Here is a 26,372-nt window from a genome sequence, read left to right as displayed (position 1 = left end):
AAGTGCTACACTGAAAACACAATTGCAAATTGGGTTCTGCATACTAAACCTTATGTAAGTATTATAATCAGAATGTACTTAAAGTATCAAAAGTTAAAAAAACAGTCATTGTGCTGTAAAATAGTCCCAGTCTGTGTTTTTGGATTAATATTACTGTATTCATGTGTACATTGTATTTTAGTGCTGTATAGGTATTTAAGCTCGTTGCCAATTTTAATTTCTTTATATTCCGTTGGATAGATCAATCTACAGCCATGCAATATATTCCATAAGGTCGTGTGTTTAGCGTCGCTGTCCGGTGAAAAAGAGCACTGTGACGTTGCATTTTCCATCTGATATTGAAATAGTTCAGTTTAAGGAGAAGCAGAATGCTCCCGATATTGGAGCGCGACATCCATTCAAATTTTGAATTTACCAAATTTGGACGTTAACTCAGGAAATGCATGAAGAATGTTAATCTGAAACCGTATAACTCACGCTGTCAGACAAATGAAGTGTGGGAATCAGTACAGTAACTATCATCATGTGTAGTACATGATACAGGAATACTTATTGCCAATGAATATCTATTGGAAATATCTTTTTTATATCTTAGTTTGACTTTGCAGTCCAGGAAGTGGTGTTCAGGTGTTACAGATGACTCGGCTATAGTTTAATTGTGACAATAGATAGATACTCAAGATCCTCCTCACACCATTCTGTAATGCTTTATGTGTTTAATATTCTTCCAACACAAGTACGTTTATACATTTTTAGAGCTGGAACAGGTATTCAACGACAATAAAGGTCATCTGCAGTTTGATGTGATGCGTTTATTAACCACAACTCCAACTCAGCTAAACTGAACTGTTGGTCAGACAAAACAAGACACTCAAAAGCATCACTTGGGCTGCAAATATACTTTCATTATGTTCGAATCTGCAGATTTTTTGTTGGTTTGTAAAAATCGTTTCTTTTTCTTCTTCAAATGTTGAAAGATAGTGAACAAAATTGCCATTAAAAGCCCAAAGTGACATCTTCAAATGGCTTTTTCTGTCCAGTCCAAAAACCAAATACATACATTTTACTATAATATGAGCAAATCCTTTCAATGTTTGGCGTTAATATCCACAACAGTCTGTTTGTACGTGTATGTGACAGCCTTATAGTCTTTGTGGCAAACTTCATGTAGAAACAACAATGTGGTTACATTTCGGTCACGATCGGTCAGAAAACAGGCAGTCTTTGTTCCTCTGAGCACAGGCATCTCTCTCTCTCTCTCTCTCTCTGCAGATGTTTTTAATCTCTTGATCTTCATGAATGATGCAGCACGCGCAGAGTGGGATTCCTCTCTTGGCATTCACCGCGTGCCTTAATTGTATGGCTGATAAATCAAGGTCCGCCGTGAACACGAGGAGCGGCATCCTGTCCTCCCTTGTCGAGGCAAGTTGGAGCTTTATGAGCATCACAGGATGAAACACACGCACGCGCGCACACACACACACACACACGCGCGCAAAAGACATGACAGGCCCGGGCGCCATCAACACAGTAACAGGGGTATTTAAAATGTATTCAAATGTGATCTGTATTTAAATCGACACATCTGATACAGCTGCGTCTATACGTCCAACACAGCCCTCCTCCTCCTCCTCCTCTCCTCCTCCTCGCCCTTGTTCACAATCACCCGCAGAAGCTCCTCCACGCATGACCGCCATCATTATCTGTTCAATTCCTCCAGTGCGTTGCAGCTGCGTCTGATTTCCAGGTCTTCGGCTTTTTTTCTCCTCGGTGGAAAAAACGTCCCCCAATAAGAAGTAAAGAGATGGAGATGGAGGTGTTGAGGCCAAACAATGCCGTCGGTCGGTGGAGGCGGGCGGGCTGCCCCGCTGATGATGTCCGGTCGGGCATATTGGAGGGATGAAGACGAGCATCAGTCCGATCACACCTTCAGGTTAAAACACAGAACATGCTATATCTCTTCTTCTTTTTTTTTCATTAGCCTATTAGACTTCTTCTTTTTTTTTTCTTCTTTTTTTTTACATCGAGCCTCTCCGTCCTGATTCGCGTGCTCTGGTCCTATAGGCTGAAGCAATGGCGTCATGACGTCGCCTATCTTCGCTATTAGATGCTGTTATTCCATCACTGCAGACAGACGAGGCAGCGCCGCCGGATGTGAGAGGCGCTGACCGGGGTGCGGAAACCGGACCTGCGGGGACTTGATGGAACCTGCAACATGGCTCTTTTTGTAAACTATTGTATTAAAGTAAAGGGTGTTAACAGGCTTTAGGGATATATGAGAATGGGGTTGGTTGTTTATTCATTAGACCTCGTTCCCCAGAGGGCGATTAAAAAAACATGTAGCTAATTACATTTGAATAATTAGTGTCAGGGGTCATCCATAAGGTCAATTCAGGAGTAAGATACTCCTTACTATAATAATGAATATGATTCATTGAGGTAAGATTTTGTGGGGGTGTTTATTTGTCGTGTTCTTATTTGTTTCTGTTCTATGCTTTTACACAATGACTTTATATATTTAGGGAGAGCTATAGGTGACAACATCTGGGTCTGAAAAGTGACGCCAATGAGGATGTGCTTTAAACTTGTATTGTGTTCTAACCGCCAGCAGGGGGCGACTACTCTGGTTGCTAAAATAAGTTTATGAGAAAAATGACATACCTTCTCTCTTGATTTATCAGAAATTATCCTCTGTATTATGTATTATATAGTGAGTGACTAAGGTCAAATCTGAGCCCCAAATGAAACAAAATATGATGTAACATTTTAACATATTGAAGAGTCTATCGCTAAGTTATCTTTTTTTCTTCATCTGAATGCTTTATTAGATTTTTATGTAAGCAAACAAGCAAGTATGAGATCACAGTAGGATTTTAAGTAATTTCCTTTCATGGGAACTTGATGTTTTAGTGATATTGATGAATGATATCTGTGTCTTCTTTTATTTTTAAACTAGGACACAATAGGGATGAGAGATGTGAATTGGGATTTTTGAACAAAAATGAAATATCACATTGAGATAATTATTCAGAATCAATACAATGATGCTTGAAATTTAGCTCAAGTGTCTCCCGTTTCTCTTGATCCTCCACGAGAAACTAAGCCATGTGGTCAAAGGCCTCGCCTGCTGAGCTCAGAGAACATGTTAGCTAAAAGTTGCAACATAAAGTGATAACGTTTACAGTTTTGAATACTTGGAAGAATACTGTATGTTATATGTATAATTATTATGAATGCACTTAATTTAAGTTCCCTCTCAGAAAAAAATAAAATAATTTCAGTCCATGGTCAAAACAAAACACAGATTCTTAAACAATGACTGACATGTCAAATCTTTTCATGTTTTCTGGATCTGTTATGGTGCAGAAGAGGGAAGTCATGGACATGTACAATGTACAGCCCTTAAACAAGGAAATTCACATTTTAATACATCACAAACACTAATACTTGCCCAAAAGTACAAAAACGGTACAGAAATGGAAATGTTGTAAATTAAATGGTCCAGTTGTATAAATAGCTATAATAACCTAATTGTATTTAAATATGCTAAGTGAAGTCAAGTCCTCTTGAAACAGACTTGACACAAGTCTTTGTTGTCACCTTGCTCATTCATTGAAGTAGTTCTGGAAGATTTGAACACTGACCATAACTTCCAACTTAAATTTTTTTTTTAACTACAGCAGCCCAAAAATTCAGATACAAAATAAATAATTGTATCAATTATAAAAAGTTTATAATTGTGGTCTTTTCATGAGACCATGTTTGTTGTCTTCCTTAAAACTAAATCCACCTGTATGTCGTACGGTAACCGTCCCCAGCAGCTTTCACTTCTGCATGCAGTCCTTATCAATGTAAACAGAAATGTGTGAAAAACATTTGAACGATTCCGTCGCATTTAGTTTCATCCAAAGTGACTTACAGTAAACACAAGAGAACCACAACCAATACTCAGGTTCCTTCATCTTCAGAAGGAGAAGTCTGTGACGTTTGTTGTCTCTTATTTGTTGACCGGCAGATAGTGATGAGGTGATGATGGAGAAGAAAAGTTTGAGCGACTCAGCACTTGATAAGAATACAAAGTTTATTCTACAAGATACAGGTCAAAGACAGACGCCTAGAACGACTGGAAACTTTCAGGAACCAAATTGGGAAAATCTAATGATCTGGCACCCTGCCACAGGTTATATAGATAAAGAAAAGGGGCGTTTACGTTAGAATCTAAAGGCCGGCCACATCAGTTGGGAAGGGGGTCAAGCGGGCTTATTGCCCCCACCCCACATGAACTCATTCTACACAAAGGCCCCTCACCACAGAAACCTTGTGAGCCTCCGGGCTCAGGAACCTTGTGAACCTACAGATTTTAGTACATGACCTCTTGTGAGGTGGAAAATACACAACACGTTCTCACATACTTCTAAGGATTAGTCCAATAAATATGATTTCGTTGTCAAAACAACAACAAAGAAAACACAACTTCATAGCATCCTAAAAAGTGATACACTGTCCGGTGTTCATGTTTTCATTGTACAGACAGTTTCACCAAAGGACTCAAAATGAACCGTTAGCGTCCAGAATGCAGGTGTGCAGACTGGGTCCAATCAAACCACCTGTTTGTAATCGCCCAGGTCGACACGACGAACGTCTCCAAAGATGAGGAAGATCCCGAGGCCTGAGGCGTTCACTAAAGTGATGAGCGAGAACACCGACGTCCACGACATCGTGACCTCGATCAGGTAACCCGACACAGAGACCAACACCAGTCCTTTACAACCGCACAAGGGAAACAAGGACAGGAGGAATGTGGTTATCAGTAGTAACAGTGAACATGTTGTTTATTCCACATATAATGGTGAGTTAGAACAATTATGTTCTATATACTGCGTAAGAATCGGTCATACATACCCGCGAAAGCACCCAACATATTCATAAAACCTGTTTGCAGAAAAGGAAAATCGATCAATAAAAACAATGATCTGCAGTTTTATGAAACTGGAATGGAGACTGCTGGGAACTCACCGTAGATGGCACCAGCACATGATGGACAGAGGTCTTGTACATTCACAGTCACGCCACTGAAACACATTGAAACATTCAGCACACAAAAAGGTTAAATATATTTGACTAGTTTACTGGTGATTGGTGATATTCTATAGCTGTAGTATTATCAGAAAAGACCAAAACAGACAACAAATGAATCCTACTAACAAGTATTGCCGATGTATCAAAAGCCTGACACATCTTATTCCTCTGTGCCATTGAGCTCCACTGTTGTAAAATAATTATTAAAAACACAGTGCATAATGTCCTTAATAGAGCACTAAAAGTGTATTAATCCACTCATGGTAATAGTCCCCAACAAATGTGCTATTGAGTCCTGTTTGAGTAACGTTAAAACCAACTAATACAAGTTAAACTCGCATGAAATGGAGTGGATGCTGTATAATGTGTTACATGTTTGGCACTCAGAGTCCACAGGTGGATGCTGAGGAAATGTTGAGCATTGGTTTCTCCAGAAGACTCTGATGGTTAAAAGGTTGTATGTTGCAGAGAGAGGCCTACGCCCCGAAGGTGAAGCAGCAGACGTGGGTAGGGATGGGTATCGTTTGGGTTTTTTCCGATACCGGTGCTAAACCGGTACTTTTAAAACGATCTACAACAGTGCCTAAACGGTGCCTGAACCGATACTTTTTTTTTTAAACGCACAATGAGGACATTAAAAACCTCTTCGGCCATATTCTGTAGAAGCCGTTATCATGGAGCACTGACAAACAACGGATATCAGACTGTTAACATATACAATATATGTTCTCCATTATATGATGTGATATGTATTGTCATGTGCAGCCTTTATAGGGTTAATCCTGTCACTGTTTTGATGGGCAAAGAGAACAACCAATCAGAGGTACTGAAGATGACACGTGACAAATAAAGTTTTGCTTCTGACAGCGAGAGTTACACTGAAACAAAGTGACGCCCCACGGTCTTTATTCCTCCGTCATTATATTCCCGGTAACACCGGGTATACAGCCGGGATCGCTGTACATCAACACATCTGCTAGCAGACTGTCACGCTCGTAGCTCGTAGCTAGCGCTAGCTACGAGCTAGCTTAAACATGGTTATAATGGCTAATTTATTATTTATTGGGCTACTTTTATGAATGCAAGACTTGCAATCAACGTTACGGTACTAATCTGAGTTAAGGCTGCTCGTCATAATCGGTCTCCACGTGTTCAGGGGGACCGGTGACGGTCTCCCCGTCGCGTCCAGCCTGACGCTGGTGTGCTCGACACGGGCTCATAGTCACACACGGCGCAGCCTCCGCTGTCAAAGTGAAATGAGAGGCTCGTAACCTGCTGACAGGGCGGAGTCACCAGAGAAGTTCACAACAATAGTTTTTTTCAATTTCAATCGGCTCAGGCACCGGAAAGAAGCACCGGAATGTGCGTTGCGTTTCAGTCCGGGTAATACCGGTTGTATTGGAACCGGTACCCAGGCACGTGCACAGATAGAGCCCTAGTGGTGCTCAAGCACCAGCCCCTTTGCCCTGGATGAGAAAAGTGCCCTTTTTGCTGGAGACACATTTTTTTTATACATCCGTATTTAAGAATAAAAGTTACTCTCTCTGTCATAAACTCCCCCCAAATGTGTTTTATCATCCGCCGCGCTCCTCCCTCCTCCACTTCCTCCTCCACTTCCTCCTCCGCGCAGGTCTCCTCGCGCCACCAAACGGCTGCACCTCCTTCTCCTCTGACCCGCAGCACCAGACACACAGGTCATTACGCCGGTGTTTGTCCCCTGACGTTGTTTTGTGATCAACCACAACATTAGCGCTGCTGAAAACATGACGTCACAACTGGTCCGACGTTTCCTAAAAAAAAAGGTTTTTAAACTGTGATTTCAAAGCCTCGTCCAGCTGTTTACTGACGTTCGTTATGTTTAGAGAATAGAGAGAGAGGAAGAGAGAGAGGGAGAGAGAGAAATCTTATTCCGTTCTATTCAACAGGGGCTAGTCTAGGATTTGCGTGGCCAGACTGAAAAACAAATCATAAGGCCTCTCTTGTTCAGAGGGCTGGGCCGTATCCGGCCCGCGGGCCTTAGTTTGAGGACCACTACTCTTGGCTGTTGTCTATCAATATCGCTCATTTTGAAAATGACGTCAGAGGGCAATACGGATCTGTATCAGACCAGCGAGGAGGGCAATACGTGGCTGGCATGACGACCCATTAGCCAATCAGAACGCTTGTACTGTTGTTGCTATCTAATAATTCATCTTTATTCATAAAGAAAATGTAAGCTAGCGGTCTGATGCTGCCAGAGGAAACGCAGGTTGAGGATGTATTGCATCATCAGTGTATTGCTGCTTATGCTTCAACTCTGTCAGATTTTTTTTTTAGCATTGGGTGCCCTTTTTTTGGGTTTGAGCACCTGCCCCCCAAAATGTCTGTGCACGTGCCTGCCGGTACCCAACCCTAGACGTGGGTTAGAACGCCTGAACTCGCTCGATATTAGGGCTCCATAAAACCGAAACCCCTCTTTAAAAAGGACTGTACTTTATTTGAAAATGGAACGCTGCACAGATTGTAAAGCCTCCTGAGACTCATTTGTGGACAATACAAAAAAAAGATTGTGGCTGCACGTTGGTGTAGTGGCTAGCACTCACAGCAAGAGGGGCCGGGTTCAGTCCTTTTGTGTGGAGTCTGTGTTCTCCCCATGTCAGCGTGGGTTCCCTCCGGGTTCAAAAGACATGCTTAGGTTAAGTGGACTCTAAATTGCCCGTAGGTGTGAGTGAGAGTGTGTGTGAATGGTTGTCTGTCTATGGGATGGACTGGGGACCTGTCCAGGGTGAACCCGGCCTTCGCCCAATGTCAGCTGGGATTGCCTCCAGCGCCCCGCGACCTTGAATGGGATAAAGCAGGGCTCTCAAGTTTTGAAGACAGGCAAGCGTGAGATTTCCATCAGCACCCGATACAGCTGACCGTTGCGCGCGCCGGCATCGAGCTGAAAAGAGTTGTTGACGGGGGGGTGCTAGTGACTATTTTTTTGCTCCATCCCAATGCGCGCAGACCGGCGTCGGAGCTCTGCAGCGGAACAATCGATCGGCGTATTGAGCACCCCTGCATTCAAGCATTAAATAGCCGAGAGGTTTTTTCAGCGTGAGGAATTCGATGTGTGGCGGGAGTGCGTGAGATGAGACCGAATTGCGTGAGTCTCACGCTCAATGCGTGAGACTTGAGAGCCCTGGATAAAGCGGTTCGGCTAATGGAATAGAATAAATAAAATTGACTTTTGACTTTATTTATTTCTGTGCTGTTTGTACAAGTTCCTTTTTAAAATGGAGTTGGGATAATACAAATATTGGTAAACAGACCAACACATTATTAGTTTGGGTCTTTTCATAGGAACATAAATACAGAACAACCTCAGTAACATCCTTATGATTCTTATCCTTATTCTTATCATCCTTATCCTAAAAAATGACTTTTGTCTATTTTATTTTCATTCTGTTTTTTTCTCTCGCTTCTTTTTTCATGTCAACTATGCTGTTTGTAAAAGTTCCATTTTTAAATAAAGTTGGGAGAATACAAGTATTGGTAAACAGACTAACACAGAACAACCTCAGCAACATCTTTAACATAAGTGCTTAACTTGACTTCACAGACAACAGTTAAAATACACAAATACAATCGTTTTAATAATCTAATTTACCTGCTGTTGAAGGTGCCCAGGCCAATTGAGGCGGAAATGAAAGTCACAGCCAAGGTAAACGGGACGTCTCCAGACAGAAGCAAGATAAACACACTCGATATGCCCATGGAAATGAACTGAGGAGGATGAGAGGTGCAGGTGAGACATTTGATGGCACAATTCATAATCTAAAGGTAACAGTGCAGGACTGCAACTTGCTATTAAATTGCTCAATTACATTTTGATTAATTGCCGTTTAGACTGAAGATTCTGTTAAGGTGAGTGTCTGATGCACTTTGTTTTAACCATCAATATATAAGTCAAGCTTTTCAGTTGAACAGAATATATGTGTAGCTTACATGATGCATGTAGTCTAAAATAATACAGGGATTCAAAGTACTTGTACTTCTTTTGCCCTGGAGAAGCTTGTAATTACATGCTTGAAGCGCACAGAAAGATTCCATTGTGAACACTTCAGCAGCCAGTCAGGACAAAACGTTTCACTCACTTGAAAACAAGTTGAGTTCCACACTTACCTGCATTAGCTTCCTCACCGAAACTACACTATATCCTACAGAAAAAACCCCACAATGTGTCGACATTTAAGATATTTTTTTTAAATGTATGAAAGGTACGGTAACTTAGCTCAAAGCACACACAGCAATAATCACAGTTAAATACCTTTGTTGATGAGGAAACTCGACATGTATCCTCCTGCGAGTGATGAGGGAATTGCAACAAGCCACGGAATTACATTATACACAGATCCCTGCAAGAGCGGACAGGTTAGCAGTTAAACAGCGTCGTCAACCTAAGGCTGTCGTAAGCCTGGACTGTAAAGGTGGAGCAATGTATCGTACAGCTTGGTGTGTTTGACTAAATATATGGTAGAGAAGTCAAATACCATGGCGTGTGGAAATGTTTCTTTGAAATATGTCGGCAACCATGACAATAATGTGTAGAAAGTGCTCGACATGCACATGTGAGCAAACACCATGGCCCTGAGAAAGAAGATGATGTGAAATGTGGTTAGGGCTGAAAACTCAAACAATCGTGAATTGGTAAAGAGTGAAGGATTAAAGGAAATAGGCCCTACCAGACCGGGGGCTCCTTCGAAAGACTCCGCCAGCGTGTACCTGACAAACTCCATTGTGTGTCACGACTTGTTTCCATCCGCTTGGGGGCAACTTCTGAACCGGAACCACACATTGCACATTATAATTGACTGTATATGCCATGAGACCTAAGTGACGCTGTTTCTCCCTGAGCAACATAGTACACATAATAGTGAGAGCCTCCAGGGACACTAGTCTCATGCTACCCTGCATTTCATTTTAATATATATTTTTTAATGTAATATTGGTTTCTTGCTATTCCATTTGTTTTGCTTTGACTCTGTGGAGCACTTTGTAAACATTGTTTTTAAAGGTGCTAAATAAATAAAGTTATTATTATTATTTAAGGAAGGCTGTTAGCCCTCTTCTTACCAAGTCATTTGATACGGGAAATGACTCAGACTATATCTGGATTAAAACACAGATTAGCACTTCAGTGGCACTTAAATAGCTCTTATTATGGTACTTTTGTAGTTCGACTATGTTGAGGAAATGTTACTTTCTGTATTCTTGTTGTTCTTAGTTTGTACTCTAGGTTGAAATGCACTTATTGTAAGTCGCTTTGGATAAAAGCGTCTGCTAAATGACATGTAATGTCATGTAATGTAAAAATGACAACTTCTGGTCACTTTGTTATTCAGGGATACCTGCAGATGGTGTAGTTATGTACCTTGTAATAAACACAGCCAAACAATGAGTGCCCAGAGTCCGGTAAGGACACCAATACAGTAGAACATGCTCTCCCAGCCGTACCGGTCCAGCATCAGGGACCCCATCGCCCCCGCGAGCAATATTCTGAAAGAGCAGTAAAGAGCAACAAAAAGGTGTCATCATAAATACAGTAGCTAGTGTGTGTGTGTGTGTGTGTATTTGTGTGTGCAACATACCCAAGATTGCTACCGCAATTGATGGTGCTCATTAAGAAACCCCTCTCTGCTTCTAACACACGCTGTGAGCAAAGGCTGGCCAAAGACGGGTAGAAAACACCTGAAAGAGATAAGAACCAAGCTCATCGTCCCCACGAATAATGTTCACTGTCGTGTATATTTGTAGCACTAAAACTCTTATTTCAAGGAGTTCGCCAATTTGGGAAATATGTGTCAATTAGTTTAACAATGGATACTACTCTAGTGTCTGTACAGTACATACCAGGGGTTCTCAAAAGCCAACATGTTTATTTTTTAAATTAGACACATGACCTAAAAAAAAGGGGGAAAAAATAAACCGGGCTGTAAAAATGTGTTATGCCACTGTCGGCTGTAATAACCTAAATAAATAATCTGCTTCCCTGCCAAAACCATCACTGCCTGAAGATGTAATGTGTTCCGGTTCATATTTCCTCACAATGCTTTTGGAGTTTCCACTGGTGCAGGTTGTATCTCGTCATTTGTGCGGTTTTAAAACTAATCCATTCTGTGCCACTGCGTCTGAGAGAACGTGAACTGTCAAAACACGTTTGACCTGAGAAGTCACCGTGTTGACGTGGTGATATTGTAGCACAACTTCACGATAATTATTAATAGCTTTGTAAATGATCAGTACCTCATGCAACATGAACAATAAAAGGTCAGCAGCCGCCTAGCTTAGCATGAAGACAAAGGGGAAACAGCCAGCCTGACATTGTAGGAAGCTTTTAAAAAAAAGAGAAGAAAAAACAGGAGCTATCTTGTTTCCCGCTGTTTCCAGTCCTACGCTAACCACCAGCCGGCTGTAGCTTCATATTTAGTATTTTAAAAACCCCTTCCATCTGTCACATCACCCCTGTTCTACAACAACTCCACTGGCTTCCCATCAAACACCGCATTGACTTTAAGATCCTCCTCCATGCATTCAAGGCCATCCACAACCTCGCCCCTCCATACCCGTCTCACCTCCTCCAAATCAACATCCCCACCCGGTCTCTCAGGTCTGCCTCCTCCATCATCCTGACTGTCCCCCCAGTTCGTCTGTCCACCATGGGGTCACGAGCCTTCAGCCGCTCTGCCCCTCGCCTCTGGAACTCCCTCCCCCCTGACATCAGAAACATTGACTCTATCACTTTATTCAAAACTCACCTCAAAACTCACCTTTTCAGGCAGGCCTATGCCTGACCTGTTCCCCTCTTGGTTGCTCTGCTGCAGACTGTTCTGCTTTTTAACTGTTCTGCTTTTTAACTGTTCTGCTTTTTAATTGTGTCCAATTTTAAATATGTTGTACGGCGACCTTGAGTGCCTTGAAAGGCGCCTTATAAAATGAATGTATTATTATTATTATAGTATACAGCAGTATCATCAACATCATCAGAATATGTATTTTTCAAACATCATCAGAATTCATATTTTTTTAATTATTTTTTATCTTATAATTTCATATTCTTTTTAGTAGTTTGAAGTTAGCTTTCTCTTAATTTCAGCGTTGCGTCTTGTTGTTTTGCTTTTAATCTTGTTGTTTGAGATCCAATCATATTCATTTATCGGCCATCTTTTATCAATCATATTCCAGCGCCAAAAGTCGGCCCGGGGCTGGCGGGCTTGGTAGTCTTCAAGTGTAGCTTCAAAAGAATGAATTTTAATCATAGTGTTGGCTGGCCTGTTCAAGGAGGAAGGCCTTCTAGAAGGCCCCGGAGCCCGCACAGGAGCCAGCTAGCAGTTGTGAGCCCCATGATTGCGTCTGATGAGAGGCGGTCCTATGGGCAGCAGGAGAGAAAGGGGCTTCAGATGGTGAATTGAGAAATGGGACTACAAAAACTTTATTTCTTTAAAGTTTTTTTCAACCCTACAAGTGAAGGGCGGAAATGATTTGGAAGGAGATGAGTCGTGCTTTAGCATACAATGCATATGCCCTTAAAACAGTGATGCCCTAGTTGTTTAAACTTTTTTCTTTGACTTTTTTCTTTTTTTTTCATTTCTCGCGCGATCGCGCGGAGAGAGAGAGAAATGAGATGATGTTGTGTGTAGATACGATCAACATCAGACAGCTGTTTAGTTTAATAAATTAACAAAGAATAAATTAAGAAGCGTGCGGGGCGGGCCAATTTTTTTTTTTTTCATGCGATCTACCAATACCACACGATCGACGATTTGACGAGAGCTGGTCTAGAGCCATGGCATATCATAATGATAGTAATAAGAGGTGGATTAATTCGGGTGGGACTGTGTAGGACCTCACTGAAGGCCCAGGCCCACGGCCCGCCACTGGTATACAGACATATGCTGAGAGTGGTATCGATCATCTCGTCTAATTCTGGGCAAGAAACTGAAAAAGTTGATGAGTTATTTATTATTCCAACATTGGAACTCTCACCTTGCAGGAGCCCCATGAGGAATCTGGCCGTAGTCATGAGAGCAACGGTGTGAGAACCTAAGTGGGCCACAAGAGGAGTAGCAGCTGTGACCACAGCCCACGAAACTGCAGAGATAAACAGGACACGCTCCCCTCCCACCCTAGAGTTTCAACACAAATGATATAATTAAAACAAAGGTTATTAGCACATTATTTGAAGTCATGCTACACTGTTTTACAAGCTGGTTTCCTTACTTGTCACTCACGTGTCCGCCAAGGATCTGAGTGAAACAGTAACCCCAGAAGAATCCACCCAGAACCAGCCCAGAATCGATCTTGCTCCAGTGAAAAGAGGTTGCCAATGACACGGCACAGATCGGCATGGCCATCCTGGCACAGTAGAGGAGGCATGTGCCTATAAACAGCATCAGGACCCATTTTCGAGCCAGCAGCCTGGAGGTAATGACGGGAAACAGATTGCAATTAATAACGTGGATCATGTGCGTTGGGTCAAAGATGTAACTACAGTGACTGTAACTAGAGAAATGGGTAAACACACTTGTAAAGAAGTGACTAGCTAGTAAAATGTCAATGGTTAATGAGTCCACAGACCACGAATATCTGCATCAAATGTCAGCGTCGAGACTTTTCAATAGAAACCTGAAGTGTCAACGTGTTGCGGGGCCTGAGAGGAATTGAGAGGATCGTCAAAGTCAGAAGGATTTTTCCTTCGGGGACAATGAATACTTGCACACGTTTTCATGGCAATCTATCCAATAGTTATTTGTCTATTTTTTTAGTCGATCCACATTGAAATATCTCTTGACATTGGCATCCACAGAGCAACGTCACTAGCTTGGCTGCAAAATAAAGGCTGTTCCAGAGAAGATAAACATGTTCTCCTAAATGCCAAAACATATTAAGTTCATATCAGTAACTCGGTTTCAGTGAGCAAACAAACTAACCTTACATTCTGATCATTTTAAGACACCTTGCACCTTGTAATGTTACCGAGATGAAATGAAGGCAACCTTTTCAAACAAAACTCCAGTATTTGAAGTATGTGGAGGCTGATCTCAACCTACGGTCTCTCACCTCGGCCACAGGTTTTGGTCTTCGGTCTGCTCTTCGGTCGAACCCTCAGCCGTGTGAAATTTAAGAGCCGGTGAAGAATCATTTAAGCCATTCCTGTCGTCTCCTGATGTGTGCTTGTCAGCCATCCGAACAATGCTGGAGTTCTCCCTGAAATCAGCAACACTGTGGTGCTGAGAGCTGACGCTTTACCTCCTTAGGCAGACGGGCCAAACTGGTAAAACGTGTTGGAACAAAATAAAGAGAACGGCTTGTGATTGGAAGAAAAGGACCACCAAAGGTAAACGTTAGCATATTGCCCCTGGAGGACAGAGTACAATGTTGTTTTAAGCTTTTTAAGTTGTCAGATCTTTTACATGATTGTATTGTGCAAATACTTTGGTACAAATATAAGCCGCGCACCCAAAATATACTTGACGTACCAAAAGTACTCATTATGCCAATTTCAGAACAATATATATTAAAGTAAGTGGGTATAACTGTTGTTGCAAGAATGTGTAAGCATCATTAATGATGCAGCTTTTAAGGATTGGTTTAATTTGAATTACTTCATACAATTCTGGGTAGCTTAATCTACAATAATACATCATAATGTAATAGTTGATTTAGATTTTCTATAAATAATCTGTATCTGCGTTGTAATTAATAACTAAATGGTAAATGTAGTCAAGCAAAAAAGCAGATTTCCCTCAAATGTAGTGGACTAGAAGTATGAAGTCGAATAAAATGGAAAACCCCAAATAAAGTATTATACAAATTGTACTTTAGGACAATATTTGAAGAAATGTGCTTGGTTACTTTCAACCAATGCTTTTATACAAACGTATACGCTTCAATGTTTTTACCCAACTCAGAAAATGGAAAAACAGCTCTTGTATGTTTCACAAAAGTTTTGTTTATTTTAATAATTGCAAATCTGATCTTAAAAATGTTAGGGGATAATAAAAGGGATGTGGGCTCTCTGCATCTCAGTATTTGTCAAAGCCAATACAAAGACAATAAAGACAATACAACCTTTAAATAAATGAAGGACTGACAACTAGCAGCAAGTTTGTTATTAATATATATATATATACACATATATTAAAAACAATCAAATAAAATCAACAAGTGCATTGCCCCATTGAAAAGAAAAAATACATTTACTTGCAGTCAAAGTGAAAAATATTAACAGCTTTAAAAGTGGCAAAATTAATGACAAGTTCTGCGACTTTTTCAAAATGCCTGTTCAGATTAAAAATGCCAATGCATTGCTCATTAATTATTTAAAACAAAGCACATTTTTAAAAAAGTATCAGTTTCAGTGTGAATGGAGAATGAGAAGTTTCATCCTACTAAGTGGTTATTGGCACCGTCACTCATTAGCATCTCTTGATCGGAGCCTCCCTCTCAAGCTATATATAAATCCTCCATCAATGTGAACATTATTTTAATCTCTTGTAACATGAAACCAAACAAACGCTTTCATCTGGACCATGTTGCACGCTGTCGGCTCAGAAAAGGCCGAGGGCGCTAAAACTCAGTAATTTCAACCGTCATTCAGGACGGTTACCACCCTCTCACACACACATTATCGTTTTGCAAGGCAGTTCATCCTATAGACATATGGTAAAAGAAATCCTAAAATATTATAATAATAAAACTTTATTACATTAATTTGCGCATCTTTCTATTTAAATTTAAAAATACTCACATTTTGTGTACGAAATTTCAAACTTAGTTCTGATTTGAAACTATCTAGACTCTTGCATTGTGACATAAATCATAAAATATTATAATAATAAAAATTATATTACATTAATTTGCACATCTTTAAATTTAAATTGAAAAATACTCACATTTTGTGTACGAGATTTCAATTTTGAACTTAGTTCTAATTTTAAACCATCTAGACTCTTGCATTGAGACATTGACCACATCTGCTTTTTCAAAACTTAAACCGGTTTGCCCCACCTCTCTCTCTGGGGAGCCTTTAATTTGGCTACACACACCAAAGTATTTAACTTCTTAATTTTATTCTCTCGCTCTCTTAAAATGAAGTCTTAGTGGGAGGGGTTACACTGAATAATACTGTCGGCTTTAGAAAGATAAAATGTAAAACAGCAATTTTTATTTTGTCTTCTCCAAGATCTAAAATTCCAGGATCAGTACTTATATAATTTCCGTAAATTTGCAAATACAGCAATTTACAGTTTGCACAAAAAGTTACGTTTTTATCTCTCATGAATGAAACATGAAGAAAAAAAACAATGTAGCATTTGTTTATACATGTATGTTACCTGGTTGTCACACAGTCACTGACTGATCATAAATTAAGGGGACGTGGAAGGTGGTTGTTCTTGTCCGTTATGTTCACTTGGGGTCCTCGATGGTGCCGGAGCTCAGGTCCGTCATTTTGGGATATTTCACCTTCTTCTGGTCCAGCTCATTCTGAGCCCACAGCAGTAACTTCAGGAGTTTAGCCAGTTTGGGCGTTGACTCCCTGTTTTCATAGTCCAGCACAGCTTGGTTCACCTCACTCCACACCTGTGCATCCAGAGATTTGGTTCAGTCAAAATTAAATAATACACATTTCTTGCTAAATTGCCTTAAAGCTTACATGCAATGCGAGAGAATTCAGTAGAATGGAATAAATTACAATCCTTTCACAATTAACAGAAGTAATAAATCGTATACGCTTGCCTGTTCGGGAAATCGAACTCTGGTGACATTTGGCATCAATTCAAAAGTTAAAGAACTATTAAATCCATTTGCTGATTGTGAACTGTTGCGATTCTATAAACAAGGAAACTGTTTAAGCAATGTAGGTATTTAAGTAACTCAATTATTAAACATGGAAACGTGTATGCATAACAGCAGTATGTTGTGCTTGTATCCTAATCTGTATATTTGGCAGACTGTTAAGTAAATGACAACACATAACACCCGTCGTTATGTTGCTCTACAAGACGCTTCTGTTCTGCAGGTCTCTCACGTGGGCTCCTGTCACTTGGTGATGCAGGAAGTCAAGTCGCCAAAACTGTCCAATCAACGAGTTTCCGAATGCCGACAGCTTTTGGTTTGTTGGTAAACACTTGGTGTGAACACAAAGCGGAGCACAACTAAAAGACATGTGACCTCAGATACAAACAGGACATAACAAGAGGCATTGTGTTGTGTACTACTCAGGGATGAAGACAATAATGTTGACTTTGTTTTTTCAAACTCAAACTTTGCGCGTGAAAGCGTCTTAGAAATTGTTGTGCACATCATGATTTTCTTTCCGCCATTCAAATGAGTTGAAATAATGAAAATCAAACGAAATAACAATTCAGTCCGATTAACCAGCTACGAACTCGGGTGAAAAACGTGCCTACCTTTTGCCGCTGCATCATGTTGAGCAGGTCTCCAAAGGGCGACTCTTCTGGGGTGTCAAAGGCCAGAAGGGCGAGTGTTCTCTCCATTTCTGTCAGACAGTCACGGCTCTCCTCTCCCTGCTCAGCCAGCTGCGTCTGGGCAAACTCCAGCGCTGACTCAGTCTCCCTTAGCCTGATTAACTCAATCAAATGTTGCTGCTGCAAGAGAGGAAACCAAAACAAAGCACAAGTGGTGAATGTTGAAGTTCAAGCTTTATACAATATCAAATTATTTTCTGATTTTACTTGAGAAGACGCATGACCTACATAACTTGGTACCGCCTACTTTACAGGAGGCACAGCCTAAAATCTGAACTACAGGGGCCGGTATTTCAAAACTTGTAATCCAGATCAGAATGATCCGGATAACCAAATCCCCCTTTCCTTAGCCACGGATCAACCTGATCCATCCCGGTATTTCAAAATGTTGCGGGATTGGATCAGAGCGATCCTGATACCGGCAGATTGGGATTTCCAAATCCGTCCCCGCCCCCTGGATCTGACAGGAAACCGGAAACGGAGCGAACATTTTACGGAAAAAAGTAGAAGCTGGCACTACTGTTGTCTCTAAATCTAAGTATAATATTGGTCAGTGTTGATGCGTCCTAAAACGAGATGAAAGGCAATCACTATCTTGAGTTAACAAATTCCGTAAATCCGTACAAAGTTGAAAGAATAGCTTGGCGAAGTCAAATAAAGCCGAGTTTGCGCTAACGCGAGCTAACGCTGCTCCATTGACTTCTGTGTTAAGGAGCTAACAAGCTAGTAAAGAGGCTAGCGTCTGTACGTCGCGCTCCACATTTTAATGCATTTACTCGCAATGCATTGGGTGTAGATTTTAAAATGTGTTGTACATATCTCCGATGTGAGGACAGGGATGTATATGTGTGCAGTTTGTAAAGCCCTCTGAGGCAAATGTGTAATTTGTGATAATGGGCTATACAAAATAAACTCAATTAAGTTGCATTTTTAGGAAACAGTTGTCAACAAAAGAGATAAAACCTTAATTTGCGTTTTCTTTATAGATGTTTGTGGAAAGAGAAGACAGACAGTTAACACAGAGCTGCTCAAAATGCCGTAACCGTTTAAGCTTTGGCTATGAACATTAAGTGTGTGTGCTGAATGCATGTTAATAAATACATTTGACTGATTTTCAACGAATACGTTGTATTTTTTTTACTTCAATTTTTCACTGTGTTTTCTGAAAAAGAAAGGAACGTGCAAAGAAAATAAACATTGATCAAACAGCAGTCTAGCTATATGTGTATCAAACAATGAACTTTGGGAGCAGTTACACTTCGGCTGGTCCAACCTTTTCATGTAATCTCCCTCAAATCCACCTCTGAGGTGGGATCAGGATAATCCTGATTTTTAGGATCAAACTGATCCAGATTTCCCACCAAAGTTTTGAAATACTCAACAGCAGTGTTTAATCCGGATAAAAGGCAGGATTGGATTACCAAATCCGAATCTGAATCTTCAGGATCAGATTTGCTTTGAAATACTCATTTTGGGGATTTGATCAGGATTTAATCCAATCCAGGAGGATTAGTCCTGGTGGATCATTTTGAAATACCGGCCCCAGGTGATTATTACAAAACTCTTTGCAACTGTACCTGCAGATGAAAATATAAGTATCGATTGTTGTCCAGGAGCTCTGGGTGTAGGCTGTTGATGAGTGCAATAGCTTCCTGTATCTGTCCCTTCAGGATCATCTCTCTAATCTTTATCCTTTCATCCAAAGAGTCCAGGTCCACGCTTGGCTCGATCCCAGACTCCATCCGAAACTTCTCTGCAGCTTCTTTGAAACCCTCTGGAAACATGAGAAACAGATACAGACAGAGGCAAAGGCATTAAGTATAGCTTTGCATGACGTCTTTGGTGCGCATTAAAAAGCAGTCACGGTCGTCGAGCTCCATGCCTCACCTGTCACCAGGTAATTCATAATGAGCCGATTCATATCCGCCCTCTGTATGTGAACATTGTTTAGTTTGTCCATCCACTCTTCTTTTGTGATGTCTTCTGGCTTTTCAGCATAACTCATCGTTGGGATTCTGGAAATACGAAAATCCATTGAAATACAGTGAAACGTGAGCAAGACTGACACGGCTTGGTCACAGTTTGCACCTACACGAACAGTCGCGTTTCACCCGTGCAGAAACAGATATGTAGGGTTGAACACAAATGCAACACTGACATTGATGCTAATTTAATAACAAAAACAACAGACACGATATGCACGCGCTTAAAAAAAGCAAACTAAAAAACAATGTGTAGATTCTCCGAGGCTTTCAAAACAAACCCAGTGCTTCCTCTTGGGTAACAGCCCTGGTGGCTAGTTAGCAGACTGCGTTCACACGACTCACCGTGCAAACACGAGGTCCGGCGATTATCCGTTCGTACAGGCGCGAGGAGACACTAATCCCAACAGAAACGCGGAATGTCCTCTCAGTGCTTTTAAGAAGAAAAGGGTAAAACGCAGAGTACACAGTCAAGATTTTCGTGGCTAGCTAACTAACCGAGCTAATCTGATAAATCTCGCGATAGGATCGTCAGCCCCGCGAGCTCGGCGATTGGTGAAGACAGTGACGTCACCGTTGCCGAGGAACAGTCAGTGCAGCTGATGGTCAAATCTAATATGTCTTAAAATAAATCGTTAAATATAGATATTTAAAATTATTGTTATGTTATTCTGAAATGAGTCATTCTTAAAATATTGTTATGCTCATACTTGTGTAATTTTACTTGAATGAGAGTATGAATGCAGGATGTTGACTTACTTTGTTTTACTAATGCAAAATATCTAAGTTTTCCACCACACTATATATATATGTATAGCCTTCTTTAACAAAATAAATAATAGAAACACAACAGTCAAACAGTTAAAATATAACAATTGTAAAACATAATGGAGATATGTGAAATGGGACACCCAGATGGGGTTGGAAACTTGATAATAGGGACACAGATAGTATTTGAAATGTATGGTTACGAACACGTCTTGATTTGAAGAAGTATGTATTATTTACACAGTAACATTCACAACCTACAAACACAACACAAGACAACCAAAGACCCATTGCACCGAACCCAAACTGATAAACAAATACAGATGCTTCAATGCACTAAAGGTGGACTGAAAGGTTTGGTGAGGATACATTTGGTGTGAATTGAATGCCATGGATCACATAGTCACCAGATCTCAACTGAGTTGAACATGTGTGGGCAAAGCTAAATTAACCAACTGGGCAAATAGGGCTATGGCCCCAACTCCAAGTTCCAAGAGCAAGCAACCAGGCCTGCCACCACTGTCCCTGCAAACATTCCTCTCTGTCTGTTTGTCAGACATGCGCTTCCTCTGAAATGTCATGTGATTTTATGTTGTCATGTTTTAACTTCCTGCGCTAATCGTCTGCTTAACATTGTTTAGTATTAATAGCTGGCACTGTACATGTCCTACTTTGCATGATGATTGTCAGACTCCCCTTACATGTCCCCTGGTCTAATGTTGTGTTTTATTGTTGCTGTAATGGCACATTTGTCATCCTAAATGTGAAGAAAAAAAACAAACACTTTTGCTTGAAGACTATTCAGTCAATGTTAAGTGGTCTCAATGTCACGATTGAAATACTATTCCAGTTTATTTGATGGGTCTAAGCAACATTCGGGTTGACAGATGCGGTATCTGCACGCCTTTGCATCCAGCGTCCTCATCCAAATCGGTTGCGCACGCGCACGTCGGGTCGCCATGGGGTGTTGAGGGGGTTGGGGGGCGGAGCCTACGTACTGCTGCAGCTGCCCATGATTGTGTAGTGGGAGCCAGAGAGGGTTCGGTTATGTGCGAGATGCAGCCATAGTGACGCTACACTGTCGAAATAATATAACCTGCTGGGATCGTTAGTGTTGCAGCGCATCAGAGCCGACTTTAAGGTGAGCCCGAAAGGTGCATTTGATCATTTATTTGCCCGCGAGAGACTGCCCCTTGCCCTTGAAAATTACTGCTGACGATTCATCCCTGGCGTGCATCAAGCACAGGCCAGGAAGCAAACCAACATGGATGCTGCGCACTACACTGTAGCGGTGCTGGTGGTGATGCTTGCAGAGATTATGCTCCCATCATTGTATTCTCAGTCTAATCCTCTTTATAGACAATTGAAATCGGGATGCGAAAAGGGAATTTGACACGCTTTATCAGAGGGGAAAGCTTGTGGCGAAATAATGTTGAAATAATCTGTGCAGGGCTTCACATATACTAGTGGCTATTCATTTGTATCACGATGACACCCATTTGGAAGCAGCGATATTCGCAGGAATGGCGTTGGCCTATTTATATATTTTAAATTCCAGCTGCTTGCTAAATCTTTTTCTATTGCATCGTGGTTGGCTTGGTGGATGTCAGTTACTGATTTACTTGAAGCAGCAGAAGCAGTCAGTGGTCCTGCCAAGACGCCACAGTGTTACAGTATAGCCATGTAAAAATTTAACTTCAAAATGTGAAAATGTAAATATTACAGGGAAATATAATTAATCTAGCGTGTTGCCTTCATGGCTCTTTCACCTATTCCGCCTATATTTCAAAAAGAGCTGCATCCTTCCACACATAGCTTTTGCAGATCAGTTAATGGCAGCATTGGACCAGCTGTTGCCTGAAGTCACACAGGCCTAACTGTAGTTTTAAGGTCTGATGTTTTTTTTAAACAGATGTATATCATGATAAACAGGTTATCTTAACAAAGCAGGCCTGGCGGTGACTTGCAGCCCAATCAATGTGTTCTGCTTGTGTGCCCAGCCTGTGGACGTGAGGCATCATGGCTGAGAATCAGAGGCAGCGCTCTCTGTCCACCGCCGGTGAGTCTCTCTACCTTGTCCTGGGAGTTGAGAAGGTGGCTACGGCAGATGATATCAAGAGATCTTACAGGTGAGTCATCCCTCTGCGACTTCCCTCACATAATTACCACATGGGTACGGTGATTGCATTTGTATTTCATTGTCTTTTCCCCCAATTTTCTGCCCAGGAAACTGGCGTTGAAGTTCCACCCTGACAAGAATCCTGACAATCCAGAGGCCGCCGATAAGTTCAAGGAGATAAACAGCGCTCATTCGATTCTGAATGACCCCACAAAGCGTAACATCTATGACAAATATGGTTCTCTGGGACTATATGTGGCTGAGCAGTTCGGAGAGGAGAATGTCAACACTTACTTTGTCCTTTCAAGCTGGTGGGCAAAGGTAAGACTGGGTTCTCACTCTTTGCTCCGTGATTTATTTTTTTACTTGCTCACACATTGATGCTTCAAATTCTCCGTTGCTTCCCCTCAGGCTCTGTTTGTATTCTGTGGTCTGGCCACTGGCTGCTACTTCTGCTGCTGCATATGCTGCTGCTGTAACTGCTGCTGTGGCAAGTGTAAACCACGACCTAGGGAGGGCCAGCAACAGGAGTTTTACGTGTCCCCTGAGGACCTGGAGGCTCAGCTGCAATCTGATGAGAGGGGTGAGACTGACTCACCTGTGTTGCCTCTCCCCTTTTGAATTTATTGAGAGGGTTACAGGAGGAGTGGAGGAGGCTGAAAATGTTTTCTGTTTGTCAAGCAGAGGCTGGTGGTGACCCTATAATGCTGCAACCATCAGCAACGGAGACAACCCAGTTAACATCAGATGGGCACCACTCTTATCGCACCGACACCGGCTTCAACTAAACCTCATTTCCCGTCAATCCTGGCCTGCGGTCCTGCCTGCTTCCCTGCTCCACCACAGTGAGATGTAAGAAAGAGGCAATCTATCTTTCCACTTCAGAAAGAGAGCCAATGCGGAGGAGAGGGACTAGTAAGCATGGCCCATGAAAGGAACTAATGAAGTCACATTCCTTACACCCCTCCCTGATTGGTCCACAACTTATTCTCCCCTTTGTATTTCTTGGCCTTTAACCGCACAGGTCGTCGCCTACCCCACTTTCCCTCTCTCATACTTTGCATCATGGTGTAGCATGCACTGTTTATTAAACATGGTCTCCAGATTTTCTTTGACATTTATACTTTGCAAGACTCTATAATGTAGGTGTACGTGCAATGTATTCAAATAAGTACAGTTCTCACGGGGGAGGCGGAGGGGTGAAGTTTACGTGATATTTTCTGCTGAAGGAAAGGAGAGCCATGGTTCAGGGAGGAGCTTAGAGAGATGTGTTTGTTTGATTAAACCCTCGAGAGGCGAGTTGTCAAACATTAGTGCAGTTTTCACTTCTCATTTGCAATCCGTACTGTTGTCACCTGCCCTTGTCAAACCTGCAGTTCATCTTTGGCGCTGTGTTTGTTTGTCTGTAGTGTGCTCCAATGAGAGTTTTCATTCTGAATCATGAGGTTGTTACGGCACAGAGCTTTATTTGCAGACATTTGTTTCATAAATGCCTACTGGTGGAACATTCTTGTTAATTAGTATTGGCTTTCCATTCCTTTGCCTCAGCTTTATTTCCGCTTGTCTTTGCAAGATGGAGACTACATTCCTGTATTTCCTGCAGCACTGAACAGGTCGCCATGACCGTTATTGTCATGGTAATCTTTATGGTGGGTCAAAATGTCTTTCATTGCACAATAGCATCTATTTATGGCATTGTTCAGCCCAGGTGGATTAGTTATCGTATGTTGATCTATTGTTCTCAACCAAACCAACACAATTTTGTTTGATTTTTTTTTTTTTACATTTGAGATTGGATTCAGAAATTAGAAGCCTGTTTTTTAAAGAAATCTCATACAAAAAATCCAGATAATTAACATTTTAATCACGTAGTTGTTCAACTAAATGTTAAATTTCATTTATCCAAAATTAAAGGTAACCATCGAAGTTATTTTGGTGAAATGATGTCTTGCTGCTCTTTTTTGTTTTATAACAAAGGGACATCAAAACTAATTGAGACTGAAGGATATTGATTTCATCTAATCATTTCCATTATTTCTGTTCACTTATTGATCTTGCGGTATGTGAAGCCAAGAAACTCCAAGTAAACCAGTCGGCTCTGATGAGAGCTGTACTCTATCCGTAGCTTGTTCAGCGGGTGACATGTTTTTAACTCTGAGCTGTCTTGAATATGTTAAGTTGTTATTGTGCTGTGGAAAAAAAACATGTTGCACTCTGGGAAATAAAAGCTGACGAAAGAACATCCACATGACGAAAACTTTACGTAGTGAATAATATGACTTACTTCATGTTTGTAGTCCTTGTGCTTTAAACTGAAGTCTGATGACATATTGTCCGATGCTGTAATCGTTTATCATTGTTGACTTTTTTGAATCCATGTAGAGTAAAAAGCTCGTCAGGCATATCATCTGTGAGCTATCTGCTACAGGCAGCTCCAAGTAAAATGACTAGGTTTTTCATACTACTGAATTTGCATACATTGTCACAGATTCGCAAATTGCCATGAATTGCCATGAACATCTTCGCCACATTTGTCAGTTTCATAAATGCTAATAATGTGTTTCAATGGTTTACATTAGGTGAGCTCCTGTTGCCCACCCTCTGCTATTAACGGTATGGATGTTGACCTCTTGTATGATGTTTCCTGTAACCCTTGATGAAACATAGATGTTCCTGTCATGGCTTTTTTCATAGAGATACTGAAAAATGCTACTGTAAATGTTCTAAGTTGAATGCACTGTGTGTTTGAAAATAACTATATGGATCAATGATCAGGAAATGACTCTACAAAAAGACAACATAGTATATATAGTGTAATTATAGTGAAATGGTTATATGATGCATTTTTTTTATTTCATACTTGATGATGGCTATCATTTTAACTGGTACGGTGTTGTAATGTAACCATTCAATTTAGCAAGGAATGGTTTAATGGTTAAGATCGTTTGTAGATACACTTCGCCCATATAAAGTATAAACCTTAACGTTTATGTTGTAGCATGGTAACTGTGTGTCTGGAAGAAAACAAGTGGTCATTGATCTGATTTGCTGTCGTTGAATAAATGTTCCTGAACATTTTGATTTGTGACCCTCAGTTTTTTGTATCGTTTGGAGAAGGTTTGTATAATTACTAATGTTTAGCCCCAAAAACAGGAATTAAAAGAATTAATGAATGTATATTGCAGAAGAAAATCTTGTATTTTTCTCAATAATAATATATATTGTTTAATAGAATTTTTCTGCATTCATTTTAATTTTAAATATAATTTGCAAAATGTAACTAAACCAAATTCAGAGGTTACAACACTATTGATATTAAATATGCATCCACATGCTGTCTTGATTTGCTGCCGTTTGTAGTTTATCTCAGTGTAACATGATGATAATGTAACGGGATAAAACAAATCTACTTTTTGTTCACTTGCTTCAAGAGGAGACTTTTCACTCACTGCATTGTAGTGGTATTTTGTGCCAGTAGATAGACAATTCATTATGGAACGCTGTTATAAATAAGAATTTTCATCACAATACAAACATTTCTAATTGTCAACCCATTTAAGTATTTTACTTAAGTAAAGTTTTATGGTGTTGTACTTTACTTGAGTATTTCAATTTGATGCTACTCTACACTTCTACTTGCAGAGGCAAATATTGTAATTAGTAGTTACTCAACAGATTAATAGTTTCGATGCATACCATTATCTTACGAAATACAAAATAGTGTTATAGATTAAACTACTCAACACTATATAAAGCACAGTTAAACACTTCAAGTTAAAATGTGTTCTGCCTTCAATTACAATAATCCCTCATAGTGTACTATAACAGTGACACGTCATTATGTCTGTAACATGATATATAGGCGAATATACATAATATAATAATATACTGGCTATTAATATACAGTATGTAGCA

At 40.7% G+C, this 26,372-nt stretch overlaps 3 protein-coding genes across 13 annotated transcripts; 1 reads left to right on the top strand and 2 right to left on the bottom strand.

Annotated features, from left to right (window-relative positions):
* Window positions 1-4,063: 4,063 nt before the first annotated feature.
* LOC130199551 (solute carrier family 17 member 9-like) lies at window positions 4,064-14,380 on the bottom strand. Of its 5 annotated transcripts, XM_056423160.1 has the most exons (13): window positions 14,158-14,380; window positions 13,318-13,515; window positions 13,084-13,223; window positions 10,689-10,788; window positions 10,472-10,596; window positions 9,783-9,876; window positions 9,591-9,687; window positions 9,368-9,455; window positions 9,223-9,257; window positions 8,708-8,823; window positions 5,017-5,072; window positions 4,903-4,932; window positions 4,064-4,762 (listed from the first exon to the last, which is right to left on the bottom strand). In XM_056423160.1, exons 1-13 carry the CDS (start codon window positions 14,280-14,282, stop codon window positions 4,599-4,601), a joined length of 1,368 nt encoding a protein of 455 aa, XP_056279135.1. In that variant the 5' UTR covers window positions 14,283-14,380; the 3' UTR covers window positions 4,064-4,598. The 5 variants fall into 5 exon arrangements, with proteins under 5 accessions (XP_056279135.1, XP_056279133.1, XP_056279134.1 ...); XM_056423158.1 differs by lacking the exon at window positions 9,223-9,257; XM_056423159.1 differs by lacking the exon at window positions 9,223-9,257 and having other exon boundaries at window positions 9,783-9,873.
* Window positions 14,381-15,026: 646 nt separating this feature from the next.
* On the bottom strand, window positions 15,027-19,864 carry LOC130199687 (glucose-induced degradation protein 8-B homolog). 4 transcript variants are annotated; one of them, XM_056423394.1, is made up of 6 exons: window positions 19,681-19,863; window positions 19,476-19,603; window positions 19,166-19,362; window positions 17,511-17,708; window positions 16,837-16,929; window positions 15,027-16,680 (listed from the first exon to the last, which is right to left on the bottom strand). In XM_056423394.1, exons 1-6 carry the CDS (start codon window positions 19,746-19,748, stop codon window positions 16,507-16,509), a joined length of 858 nt encoding a protein of 285 aa, XP_056279369.1. In that variant the 5' UTR covers window positions 19,749-19,863; the 3' UTR covers window positions 15,027-16,506. The 4 variants fall into 4 exon arrangements, with proteins under 4 accessions (XP_056279369.1, XP_056279370.1, XP_056279371.1 ...); XM_056423397.1 differs by having other exon boundaries at window positions 16,648-16,680; window positions 16,837-16,855; window positions 19,681-19,862; XM_056423395.1 differs by lacking the exon at window positions 16,837-16,929 and having other exon boundaries at window positions 19,681-19,858.
* Window positions 19,390-25,535, top strand: dnajc5aa (DnaJ (Hsp40) homolog, subfamily C, member 5aa). Of its 4 annotated transcripts, none has more exons than XM_056423400.1 (5): window positions 19,390-19,485; window positions 22,339-22,467; window positions 22,565-22,778; window positions 22,869-23,040; window positions 23,142-25,535. In XM_056423400.1, exons 2-5 carry the CDS (start codon window positions 22,358-22,360, stop codon window positions 23,243-23,245), a joined length of 600 nt encoding a protein of 199 aa, XP_056279375.1. In that variant the 5' UTR covers window positions 19,390-19,485; window positions 22,339-22,357; the 3' UTR covers window positions 23,246-25,535. The 4 variants fall into 4 exon arrangements, with proteins under 4 accessions (XP_056279375.1, XP_056279376.1, XP_056279374.1 ...); XM_056423401.1 differs by lacking the exon at window positions 19,390-19,485 and adding an exon at window positions 19,574-19,639; XM_056423399.1 differs by lacking the exon at window positions 19,390-19,485 and adding an exon at window positions 21,368-21,479.
* Window positions 25,536-26,372: the final 837 nt, after the last annotated feature.

The sequence above is a fragment of the Pseudoliparis swirei genome, chromosome 9, assembly GCF_029220125.1.
Source record: "Pseudoliparis swirei isolate HS2019 ecotype Mariana Trench chromosome 9, NWPU_hadal_v1, whole genome shotgun sequence".
NCBI lineage: Eukaryota > Metazoa > Chordata > Actinopteri > Perciformes > Liparidae > Pseudoliparis > Pseudoliparis swirei.
This window is presented reverse-complemented; position numbering and strand designations above follow the sequence as displayed.